This window comes from Protopterus annectens, chromosome 16.part0, assembly GCF_019279795.1.
Source record: "Protopterus annectens isolate FY-2018-M chromosome 16.part0, PAN1.0, whole genome shotgun sequence".
Lineage (NCBI taxonomy): Eukaryota > Metazoa > Chordata > Ceratodontiformes > Protopteridae > Protopterus > Protopterus annectens.
Window position 1 is genome coordinate 44432897 of NC_056750.1, and position 12109 is coordinate 44445005.

Below are 12109 nucleotides of genomic sequence, written 5' to 3' on the forward strand. Positions count from 1 at the left end.
AGATAGGGAATCCTCTGGTTTGAGTAAGCCTCTTAGTATCAATTTATTTTTTCTTTCCTGCAGGACCCTGGGGCTGAAGCCATGGCACACAGCACAGGAGTCCTGCAGGTGCAAAGGCCCCAGACAGTAGACACAAGAAGTGTGAGCGTCTGTCAGAGACATTTTCTGACAGCACGCATCACACTTCTTGAATCCGGAGACCTTTGCTTCTTTAGACATTTTAAACAGGTGTAAACAAACACACACACAAACACACTAGTTACACCCTGTCAAGTTAAATTATAATAAAAACCACTAACTAGGATTTTAAAATAAAATAATACACACACACTCCACTAGGGAAGAGAAAAGGCCTGTAGGCCCAAGGGAAGAACCTAAGGTTCTTGAGGGAAAAAAACGGAAATTTTTTAGAAGGGGATAAAAATTTCTCTAAACTAAGGGAATTAAGTAAATATATTAAATTAAAGGGGTTTTGAAAGACTAAATTACACAAGAAAAAGTCACTTACCAAGAACCGGTAGAAAACCAACCTCGAAGCTGTAGCGGCAAACGAGATCTGAGGTAACTCTCGCCTAGCATTGTGGGATATAAGGGGAGCCTCGAGCCGGTGGAACCAACTCTCGAGCTTTTAGAGTGGCCGAGTCGGAGCCGAGGTCGGCTCCGAACCCATCCAGCAAGAATGAAGGCGAGATAGACAACTTAACATCAGGTATTAAAACATTGTTAAACACCCTTCTTACATTAAAAAAGTGGTTTAACAAAGTTGGCTTTTTCTTCCGGAATTTGGAGCACTTCATGCCTTAAAAGATTATTATATTGTAATGAAAAGCATTATATAGTAAAACAATAAGTACTGCAAAAAATACAAAAAAAATGTTACTTATGAAAATACTAGATAGTAAAGAATTGACTGCATGCTCTACAGGCAATGGATACTTTAGAGGGTAAGCTAAAGATGAAACTGAATACAAAGCAGCATGACCACAGATTGGCCACATTGCACATATAGATTAAATACAATATATTACATTGTCTGTAAACTAGATTGCCCAGCAGATCATCTTACAGTTTTCTTCATTCAGCCACTTGTTATTAATAGTTATTCTCTGTTAAAGAGAAAGAAAACAGAAATGTCTTACCTGCTCCAATACGATTCCACAGAAAATTTCCATCAAATCCACCCATATAACCTGAAACAGAGGGAAAGACATGTATACAGTGGAGTTAAAGAATGCATTTCTTACTCTTCTGCTAATATACTGCACACAATATCTGTTCTATAGAATGACTACAAACATTCAGAAGGTACACTTGTTTAAAAAAACAGTTATGTACTTACCATAACCTGGAATCAGTGCTATCCAGTGTCATTATTCATCATGGATGGGTCTTGGATCCGACCTTGGATCCAAGCCAGCAGAATGAGCGACAGCTCCTGAGCTCGAGCTCCTCCCTTCCCAGGAACCCTTGCTACCCATAATCCTGAGATTGAGTTTGCTAGATAAATATCAGAACAGTGATACTGTCCTCACCCAGGAACAGCAGAACCAAACACACCATTACTCTAAGAATCCCCTGGCCACCAGAAGGAGGGGGACGGAGTGTGGGAACATGAATAATGACACTGGATAGCACAGATTCTAAGTTATGATAAGTAAATGACTCTTTACCTGATGCTATACATGTCATTATTGATCACAGATAGGTGAGAGTCCCCAGCTATCCATGACCTTGGGAGGTCTCAAGGAAGGACATGCCGGAGCACAGACAAACCAAATGAAGCTCTACCCCTAGATACCAAATCCAAATTGTAATGTGTTACAAAAGTATGGGGGTTTGACCAAGTGGCAGCAGCACAAATGTCATCCAAAGAAGTCTTACCCAGAATGCCGAAGAGGTAGCCACTGACCTAGTAGAATGAGCTTTAATAGGCTTGGGAAGATCCTTCTGATTGTTTTCGTAAATGTGAGCTATACAAGAAGCTATTCAACATGAAACTGACACTTTGGAAATGGCCCTGCCATTCCTGGCATGACAGAAAGCCACGAAAAGCTGATCTGACTTTCAAACATCCTCAGTCCTCTTCAAATAGAAATGTAACTGCCTATGTAAACCCAGGCAATGTAGCTGATATTCTGCTTTGTTCGAAAAATTGGGAAAAAAGACAGGAAGTTGAATAGACTGGTTAAGGTTAGTTTCTGAAGCTACTTTAGGAATGAATGAAGGATCGGTCCTGAGAGAGACCATATCCTTGTGAAAAATCATAAATGGAGGCTTTATGCAAAGAGCTTGCAATTTGGTAAACCCTCTTAGCAGAGGTAAAAGCCACCAAAAAGGCAGTCTTCCAAGACAGAAACTTAATATCACACATAGTCACAGGTTCAAAGGGAGGTTGTGTCAGGGACTGCAGCACCAAAGTACCATCCCAAGGGGGAGACGGAGCTTTGAAAGGAGGCCTGAGCAAGAACACCCCCTAGAAGAAAACATGGGATTATCACTTAGGTGAAAGTTACAAGCAGCTGCCAGTTGAAGCTTTATTGTCGAGAAGCTTGCTCCTTGCTAGAACAGAGAGGAGAGGAATGACAGAATGTCCAGAACCAGAGAGGAAAAGGGATCAATGTCCCACTGACAAGCCCAAAGAGAGAACCTCTTCATTTGCTGGAATAAACCTTTTTATTAGAAGGTTTCTGAGATGCCAAAATAACGTCCTTCACTGGAGAAGGTAGCTTAACCTGACTGACAATCATTGGAACTGGTGGTACCACACTGTCAGCCTCAGGGATATCAGGTCAGGCGGAGGAAGTCCCCATAGGTGGGAAATGAGATCCTGGACTGGATCTAATATCCAGAGTGGATATTTCAGATGAGACCAGAGGAGGGAGAACCACATCTGACAAGACCAGAAGTGGGCATTGAGGATGAGGTGATCCTTCAAGTGACGGGCTTTCTGTAAAACTTTGGGAATGAGGGGTGTTGGAGGATAGGCATAGAGGAGTCCCAGTGGCCAATCTTGAATCAGAGCATCCCTGGGTGACTCCCCTGGTGGGGGAATCAGGGCAAAGTATTTGCTGCATTTGTGGTTGGCTGGGGATGCAAACAGATAGCAGCACGGAAGACCCTATCGGTCGAAAATCCAGCTTGTCACTGACTGTTTCAGGGACCACTTGTGGGGACTCAGGATAGACCTGCTAAGCTTGTCTGCCAGCACGTTGGAATCACCAGGGATATGCATTACAAGAAGAAAGCGCCTGGAGGATATTGACCATTCCCACACTTTCATGGCCTCTCTGCACAGCAGGTATGATCATGTCCCCCCCCCCCCCCCCGCTTGTTGATGTACCAGACTACAGCCATGTTGTCTGTCTGAACTGCTAAAGTCCAGAGAGGGAGATAGTCCTGGAAGGCTTGCAATGATAGTAGGACAGCTCTCATCTCTAGGATGTTGATGTGCAAACTTGATCTCCAGTGGGGACCATGTGGCTTTGGACCATCCTTCCCTGAAAACGCCCCCCACCCCAACAGGGAGGTGTCCGTGGTCACCATGGCTTGGGGTTGCAGGAGACAAAAAAGGTCTCCCTAGCAGAAGATCCTTGGACTGGAGCCACCATGCTAAGTGACCCCAGCAGATTCAAGATATTCATATTGCCATGGACATAGGGGGTGAGCAGACTACTGTACCGCAAGGGTCCTCTGAAGCACCCACATGTGGTACCTGGTGATGGAAACCAACTAATAGCTGCCACCATCAGCTGGAGTGCTTGAAGAATCAGGTGGGGTGGGGACACTGTCCTGAACCAGGAGGAGAACTTGCTCCCAGATCACGTCTACCCTGCACAGGGGAAAAAGCTGCAGTCTCTGACACTGTGTCCAGAAGAACCCCTCTGAATTCCAGTCCCTGACACTGAGCAAGGTGTAACTTGGGTAAGTTAACAGTAATGCCCACATCGCAAAATAGACAGAGTGAAATCTGTGGCTACAGAGAGGAGATGCTTTGTGGGAGCCATGAGGAGCCAATCATCCAGGTATGGGAAGACCTGAAAGCCCTGTAGCCGGATATGGGCTGCTACCACTGCCATACATTTGGTGAACACCTGGGGGGCTGAGGTGAGGCCAAAGGGCAGGGCTCTGAACTGATAATGACTGGCCAATCTCCTGGAGCGCCTGTCTATTTTTATGTCATAGTACGCATCCTTGAGATCTACTGAGCACATTCAATCGCCCTTGGGCAGAAGTGGAAGAATGGAAAGAACAGTGACCTTTTGGAACTTTAACTTCTTGACTGATAAATTCAACTTGCTGCGGTCCAGAATGTGATGCAGGTCCCCTGTTTTTTCGACACTAAAAAGAAGTGAGATTAAGTACTGGATCCTTGTTGTCCTGTTGGGACCTTCTGGATGGGTCTTTTTTGAAGGAGGTCTTGAACCTCTGTCAGAGCTAACTACCTTTGACAGGGTGGGATGTCCGGGAGTGACTTTTCGGTTGGAGGGGGGTGATCGAAGGGTATAATGTATCCCCTGGACACAATATTTAGCACCCAATGGTCTGAGGTAATAGAAGCCCAAGCCAGGTGGTGCAAGGAGACAAGACCTCCAACTGCCTCCAGGGCAGGACAGTCAGGAAGCACCTCAAGAGAGCACTGGGGGGCTTCTCCAAGAAGGGTTCTCGGAAGCCCTGATTCTGTAGACCTCCTCTGCCTCTGGGCCAGCATCTGCCATCAAATCCCCTTCCTCAGCCGGAAGAAGAGGACTCCTGAGGAGCACCTTGGAAGGAAGACTGCTTCCTGCAGAACCATAGCTTTTTACTACCCCTCTAAGTCCTAGAGAAGGAATGTTGGGGAGTACAAAACTTGATCCCTACTGCAGACAAGGTCTTTCCCTTCTGCTCACTGGAGGTCAGTGTTTTCTCAACCGAAGGACCAAACAGAGTAGATCCATCAAAAGGGGCATTGATAAAGGATGCCTTGAAATTGCCCGCAAAGGTGAAGCCAGACATGATGCCTAATACCAATGCCTGTACCCGCCGCTTGTGAGGTGGCCTCGACAGCATTCGAGATCAACCTCATCAAGGCATTAGCAAGAGAAGTGAGAGTGGAGAGCTTCAGAGAGACCAGTTTAAGGATCTCCAGAGGCAACAACTCTGAAAGGGAAGAGGAATGTTCAGATACCAAATCCCTTTGCAGCTGTGTGAAATGTGTCATATAATTCATAGTCCTCAGTCCGAAGGTAGCTGAGGCATACATGCACTTCCCAAAATGTTCAGTCACCCATGACTCTCTGTTAGGGGCATGGACCACAGATCTCTGTTCCACGAGTTTTTTCTTGGTGATTGTGGCAAACACAATAGCATCTACAGGGACATCCTTATTCCAGAAAGGTTTGTCTTTCTGAGGAATTAGAAACTTGTCTGCCCTCTTGGGGACCGGTTCTACTGTGTCCGGCTCCTTCCACGCCCTGCTAGCAATGAGCTGGACTAGCTCATCCAGAGGGGGATACACCAAGGAGAAAGATGGGCCTGCCCTGAACACCCTCAGAAACACAAATTCCTCTGAGGATGGGGTGGGGGAAAACCAACCACCCCGCTCTTTCAGGATCTCAAGTATATCTCCAAAGGACACCTCCTCAGATGGCAGTCAGAGGGACCCATTCCCTTAATCAAAATCCATGTCCTCAGTGAGGGACTCCTGAGAGGAGTCCAGGTGCCTCCTCTTGCATGTCCCTCTTTTGAAGAGGTTTCTCCACCATGGACTCTGGGGAGGATTTGGAGGAGGGTACCCCTATGGGAGTAATGCCTTTCTGAAGGTGATCCTAGGAAGGCTGACCTGGACCGATGATGAAGATTCGGCACCCTAAACAGAACCAGGCAGGGGTGGGTCCAGAGCCGACCAGCCGGAGACGGTCCTCTCTATCGCCCGGAAGGCAGACGGACTAGAAGAAGCCCCACCCTGCTCCCCACTGGTAACAACCGACTGGGGCAGGAGGGGAGACCCCAGCACAGTACTGACATCCTCAGACGATATCAGTTAAAAGAAGCCTCACCCTCCTCCCCACCGGTAACAACCGACTGGGGCAGGAGGGGAGACCCTGGCACAGTACTGACGTCCCCAGATGAGATCAGTTCTGAGCTATCCAAGGTGGAAGCCCCCAATGGAAGGGAACAGTCTGGAACCCCCCCCCCCCTCGGTGGCCCCCATGGATCTCTTGGGTCATGGGCAAGGGGGCTTAGCCAGCCAGGGACCCAGGCGGCATGGGACTGGGAGCACTACCAGACACAGAAGACGTCTCCTTAGGCAAGCTCTAACCCTGGGGAGCCAAGCTCGCAGGAGTCAGACAGAAAGAGAGCAGTTCTGATGTGGGTGAAGAGCCCCTCGGCAAGTGGCTAGGAGATGGAAGCAAGCCTAGTTCCATTTGGGCTTTGAGAAAGCTCCTCATCATCTGGTCTATATCAGATGGGAGTAAACTCCTAGTAGAGTGGGAGGAAACTTGAAGAATGGCCTGAATGGGTTGAAAGTCTGTGGTCCCTGGAGGAGGACCTGCTGGACTTTCTCGGATCCAAAACCCTGGAAGGGGCTGGATGATCTATTATAATAATGGGCTCCGAGGGGGGCTGTCAGATCCTATGGCCCAGTTGGCTCCAAACACACTAAAGGACCCCACGGACGGATCGGACAGGCTCGTTGGATCTGAGGAGGTTTTTGATCCAATCGGATCCAAGGATCTCAGAGTCTCCGAGGATTCAGATCCAGCCAAGGCTCTCAGAGTCAAAGACCACGGAGCCGATGCACCAGATGCTGAACTCAGATCCAGGGCACAGGGATCCGAGAGGCTTGGCTATTTAGCAGGGGAGTCCTGAGAGGAAGAGGGCTTCCTCTTGGGATCCAAAGGAGTTTTGGAGGGGAAGCCCAAGACTAGGAGCCCTCCTTTAGCACGCCCTTTAAGAAGCAGCTTGTTTCTGAGAACCCTGAACAGATATCACATTCAATCTCTAAATGGGACTCTCCTAGACAGTAGACACACTCGTCATGCATGTTGACAGGAGCTAACTTCCGACTGCATGAGGAGCAATGCCTGAAACCGGAGTGTTTGTCAGCCATAACACACACACACACACACACACACACACACACACACACACACACACACACACACACACACACACACACAGAAAGGGAAAGAAAGTAACAAGGGAAAGGGTGGGAAAACCCTAACTGACCAGCGATCAACTAAGGGGGTGGGCTACTGCTGAACTAAAGGAAATTAACTACACTTGTCAGATAATAAAGCGAGAGAGATAAAACTTCAAAAAGTTACCCAAAAAGGTTACTTATCTAACAGAAGAGCTTCAGCTGCAGAAAACACATCTATTCCCTGTTTGCAGCAAATGAGATCTGAGGATTATGGGTAGCAGGGGTTCCTGGGAGGGGAGAAGCTCGAGCTCAGGAGCTGTCACTCACTTTGCTGGCTTGGATCTGAGGCTGGATCCAAGACCCATCTGTGATCAATAATGACATGAATAGCATCAGATCTTTAGATTTAAACTCAATAAATAATGAGAGTCTCAAGCTCAAGTATTTCAGCTGTAATCTGCGGGAACACTCGTGTTTATTAATGTACATCTCTAAAAAGAATAATTTCTTCATACAGGAGAAGGATAGGCAGAAAAAACAGGTGATACAAGTTCAGAAGCACATGGGGCAGATATAAGTGAACTGGCGACAAGAACGGGAATGCAAAGGGAAAGGTTAAAAAGGATTTGAAAATGTTACAGTTATTAAGAAAATGAACATGGAGGGCGATTAAGAAGTCATCTGTCATATGTTTTTTACATTTATTTTGTCTGAAATAAACATACCTCCACAGCTACCAGCTATGTGGGTCACTGCCATGAAAAAAAAGTTATGTACTCCCGTTCCATCTGAGTAGTTATACTTCATTGTTCTGTAACCTGTGGGTATACGGATCCATATCAGATCTGAGATGGCAACTTTTTTTCTAGCATCTGCTCCAAGATCCAAGCTCCTCCCCTTACCCATAATGCCCTACCATCTCCCATCTTCCCTCAGATCGAGTTTGCTGCAACTAAATACATAAGCAACTCAGCCCACTGAACCAAACCTGAAAAGACAGAGCAAGGTCAGGGGGACGAAGGGAGGGAATGTTGCAGAAAAATGAAATATAACTACTCAGATGGAATGTTATGGTGAGTACATAACTTCTTTATCTGAAGTAGTTAACTTCATTTTATCTGCAACCTGTGGGACAGAGTCCCCAGCTACTCCAATCCTGGGAGGCCCTTATGGAAGGATATTCCTGAGCACCGCAGAGCCAAAGGATGCTCTACCCCTAGAAATCAGATCTAATTTGTAATGGGAAATGAAGGTATGCGAATTGGCCCAGGTCGCTGCTGCACAAATGTAGTCCAAAGGCACTCTAGACCAAAAGGCAGCAGAAGGCACCATGGACCTGGTAGAGTGAGCCTTAACAATACCAGGTGGAGATAAACCTTTTGCTTTGTATGCATGGGAAATGCAAAGAGTGATCCATCTGGCCAAAGAAACTTTAGAAATAGCTTTTCCCAGAAATGCTTTGGAAAAGGAAACAAACAATTGGTCAGTCTTGCGGAAAGACTTTGTTCTATGAAGATAAAAACAAAGCTGTCTATGAACATATAACAAATGAAGTTTGTATTCACCTTTATTTTGGAAGTTAGGGAAGAAAATGTGCAGATTAATGGACTGGTTTATGTTTGCTTTAGATGCCACTTTGGGTAAGAAGGAAGGATTAGTACGGAGAGAGACCCTATCCTTGTGGAATACCAAATACGGAGGCACGGCAGACAGAGCTTGAAGCTCAGAAACCCTCCTAGCAGAAGTAATGGCGACTAGGAAAGCATTCTTCCAGGAAAAAAATTTCAAATCCACCGAAGCTGCAGGTTTGAACGGGGGAGCCACCAATGCCTGTAAAACAAAGGTAAGGTCCCAAGGAGGCACTGAATCCTTGACAGGTGGACGTAACAGAAAAGTACCTTTAAGAAAAGCCTTACACAGCCTAGAGGAGGCTAAGGCAATGTTGTCTTCACCAACATGAAAATTAGAAATGGCTGCCAAATGTACTTTCACTGTGGAGGAACTAGCTTCCTTGCTGAAAAATGCCAGACAGTTAATCCAACATCGCTGTAACATGTCTGTAAAGGGATCTAGTTTTCTCTGTGAGGCCCAAATGGAAAAGCGCTTCCATTTACTGTGATAAAGTTTCCTAGTGGAATCTTTAAGAGAAGCCACCAGAATGGATTTTACCGGGGATGAAAGACCGGGAGTTCTGGCAATCAATGGAACTGGAGCAACCAGGCTGTCAGCTTGAGGCTGCCCAGATTGGGAGGATGGGCCCCCGACGGATGGGAGATTAGATCCGGGCAGGGATCCAGAACCCACGGGGGAGCTAAGAGATAAGACCAAAAGAATGGGAACCAAACCTGACAAGGCCAGAACGGGACAATGAGCATCACTTTGCACCACAGTCAGCAAGCTTTCTGAAGAAACTTCGGAATGAGTGGCAATGGTGGATAAGCATACAGTAGCCCGGGGGGGGGGGGGGCAAGCATGGACTAGAGCATCTCTGGGGACTTCCCGTGGTGAGGGAAACAGAGTGAAGAACTCACTGCACTTCGCGTTGGAAGGAGATGCAAAGAGATCGCAGCAAGGCTGACCCCATGCAAGGAAGATCTCCTCCGCTACTGACTGTTTCAGAAACCACTCGTATGGCATCAGAATAGCCCGACTCAATCTGTCTGCTAAAATACTGGAGCACCCCGAGATGTGTGTTGCTATCAGAAACTGACCAGTGGAGATTGCCCATCCCCACACTCTCGTGGCCTCGTGATATAGGGGGTAGGATCTGGTTCCCCCCTGCTTGTTGACATACCAGACAACCGACATGTTGTCTGACTGAATTGCAATCAATCCGAGAGGGAAGACAGTGTGAAAGGCTTCCAACACTAAAAGCACTGCCCTCATCTCTAGAACATTTATGTGCAACTTGGTCTCTGACTGGGACCACGAGCCTTGGACTGTCCTTCCCAAACAGTGTCCCCCCCACCCGAGTTGGGAGGCATCCGTGGTCACTGTGGCTTGGACTGGAGATGATGCGAAGGAGCGACCTTCTGATATCTCCGGTGAACTTAACCACCAAAGAAGAGACATCCTGCAGGCGTGACTGATCCTGATTGGAAATTCCATGGGCAGGTCTAGCCAAGACCATTGAACAGCCAGAGTCCATTGAAGAACCTGCATATGAAGGCGTGCACAAGGGAGAATTGATATGGAGGCAGCCATGGAGCTCAGAGCCCGGAGAAACTCGCTCGCCTTTGGAGACTTGGAGTTCGCTATCTAAGCTATGTGACACTTGAGGTGTAAGATCCTGTCTGGAGTTAAGAATACCTTCATCTGCAAAGTGTCTAGCCGTGCCCCAATGAAGTGTAGAACTTGTACTGGTTGCAATTGGGATTTCTGAACATTGACTGTAATTCCCAGTAGATCTGCCAACCGAATGAAGTAATCTCGGGCCAGACACAGGTGATGCTTGTTGGGTGCAGTGAAGAGCCAGTTGTCCAGGTATGGAAACACCTGAATATCCTGAAGCCTCAGGTGAGCCGCTACAACTGCCATTACCTTGGTGAACACCCTGGGGGGCTGTGGTGAGACCAAAGGGTAGGGCTCTGAACTGAAAATGACTGGCTCCCAGCTGGAAGCACAGAAACCTCCAGGAGCTTCTGTGCATTTTGATGTGGTAGTAAGCATCCTGGAGGTCTAACGAGCACAACCAGTCGCACTCTCGGAGATAAGGTAGAATGGACTTTAGGGTGACCATCCATAATTTCTGTTTGGCTACAGACAGGTTTAATGTTGGCAGGTCTAGAATGGGCCTGAGTTCCCCCGTCTTTTTCGACACCAAAAAGAACCTTGAGTAGATGCCTGATGCGGACTGCTCAGGGGGGACCTGTTCGATGGCTCATTTGAGAAGCAGCTTTAAAACCTCTAGAGCTGTGGCCTCCCTGTGAGCGGGTGGAACATCCTGGAGGTGGTTTGGAACATTTGGAGGGGCAACAAATGGAATAGTGTAACCTCTAGATACTTTCTGTAACACCCAGCGATCTGTCGTAATGGACTCCCATGCCACTGAGTGTAAGGACAATCTTCCCCCGACTGCCTCCAGAGTAGGACAGTTGGGCAATCCCTCAGGGCTGCTGACTGGGTCTATCAGAAACAGGTTCCCTAGACCAAAAATTCCTGTGACCCCCTCTACCTCTGGGTCGGCGTCAATCCTGTCCCCCTCTGCCTCTGGGGGAATAGCTGTCCTGAGAATCCCGGGAAAACTGAGACTTTCAGAAACACATCTTCTTCTGCCCTTTTTGATTCCTAGAGAAGGACCGCTGAGGGTTAGAGAAGCGGATCCCGACGGCAGACAAAGTCTTCCCGTCCTTTTTGCTCTGGACAAGTGTGTCACGTTCTGTCTTCCCAAAAAAGGAAGAACTGTCATAGGGAGCATTGATAAACAACACCATGAAAGGGTCCGCGAACTGACACAACCTGAGCCTTCCATGCCCGCGTGGTGATAAGGTCCACCAAGGGGTCCGCTGGCAGGGACCCCCAGGACGTAGATGGGCCCATGCCAAAGGCCTTCAGGAACACTGACTCATCCCCAGAAGGTTTTGGGACTGACCAACCTCCCCTCTGGTGGAGGATCTTCATGATTTCTCCAAAGGAGACATCTTCAGGAGGTGACCTGGGGGATCCTTCTCCTTTATCTAAGTCAGTGTCCATAGTGAGGGACTCGGGGGAGTCCAAGTACCTCCTTTTGCACTTGTGCTTACGGTGACCCTCTTCAGTGGGAATTTCAAAAGGGGATTTGTGAGCCGCAGGGGTTTCCTCAGGGAAAATAACCTGGGGATCCTTTGGCACGAGCTGTCCCTGAGACAGGATGAAGGGAGTCATCGACAAATCCAGGGGGGCCTGGGTGGAATCTGAGGGAATGGGCTGGGGTCTCAATCCCTGGGAGAGAACCCTCTCCATCACTTCGAAGGCAAAGGGAGAGTAGACCTCCTTAGCACCCAGCAA

The 12109-nt window shown here is 47.8% G+C and overlaps 1 protein-coding gene across 3 annotated transcripts in view; it reads right to left on the minus strand.

The window, feature by feature from the left end:
- POMT1 (protein O-mannosyltransferase 1) overlaps nt 1-12109 on the minus strand; it is a 1532857-nt gene that overhangs the window by 1271167 nt on the left and 249581 nt on the right. For all 3 annotated transcript variants that reach the window (XM_044058401.1, XM_044058399.1, XM_044058400.1), the window contains exon 4: nt 1140-1190. In XM_044058401.1, coding sequence (XP_043914336.1) covers nt 1140-1190 — 51 coding nt within the window. The remainder of the gene's footprint in view (nt 1-1139; nt 1191-12109) is intronic.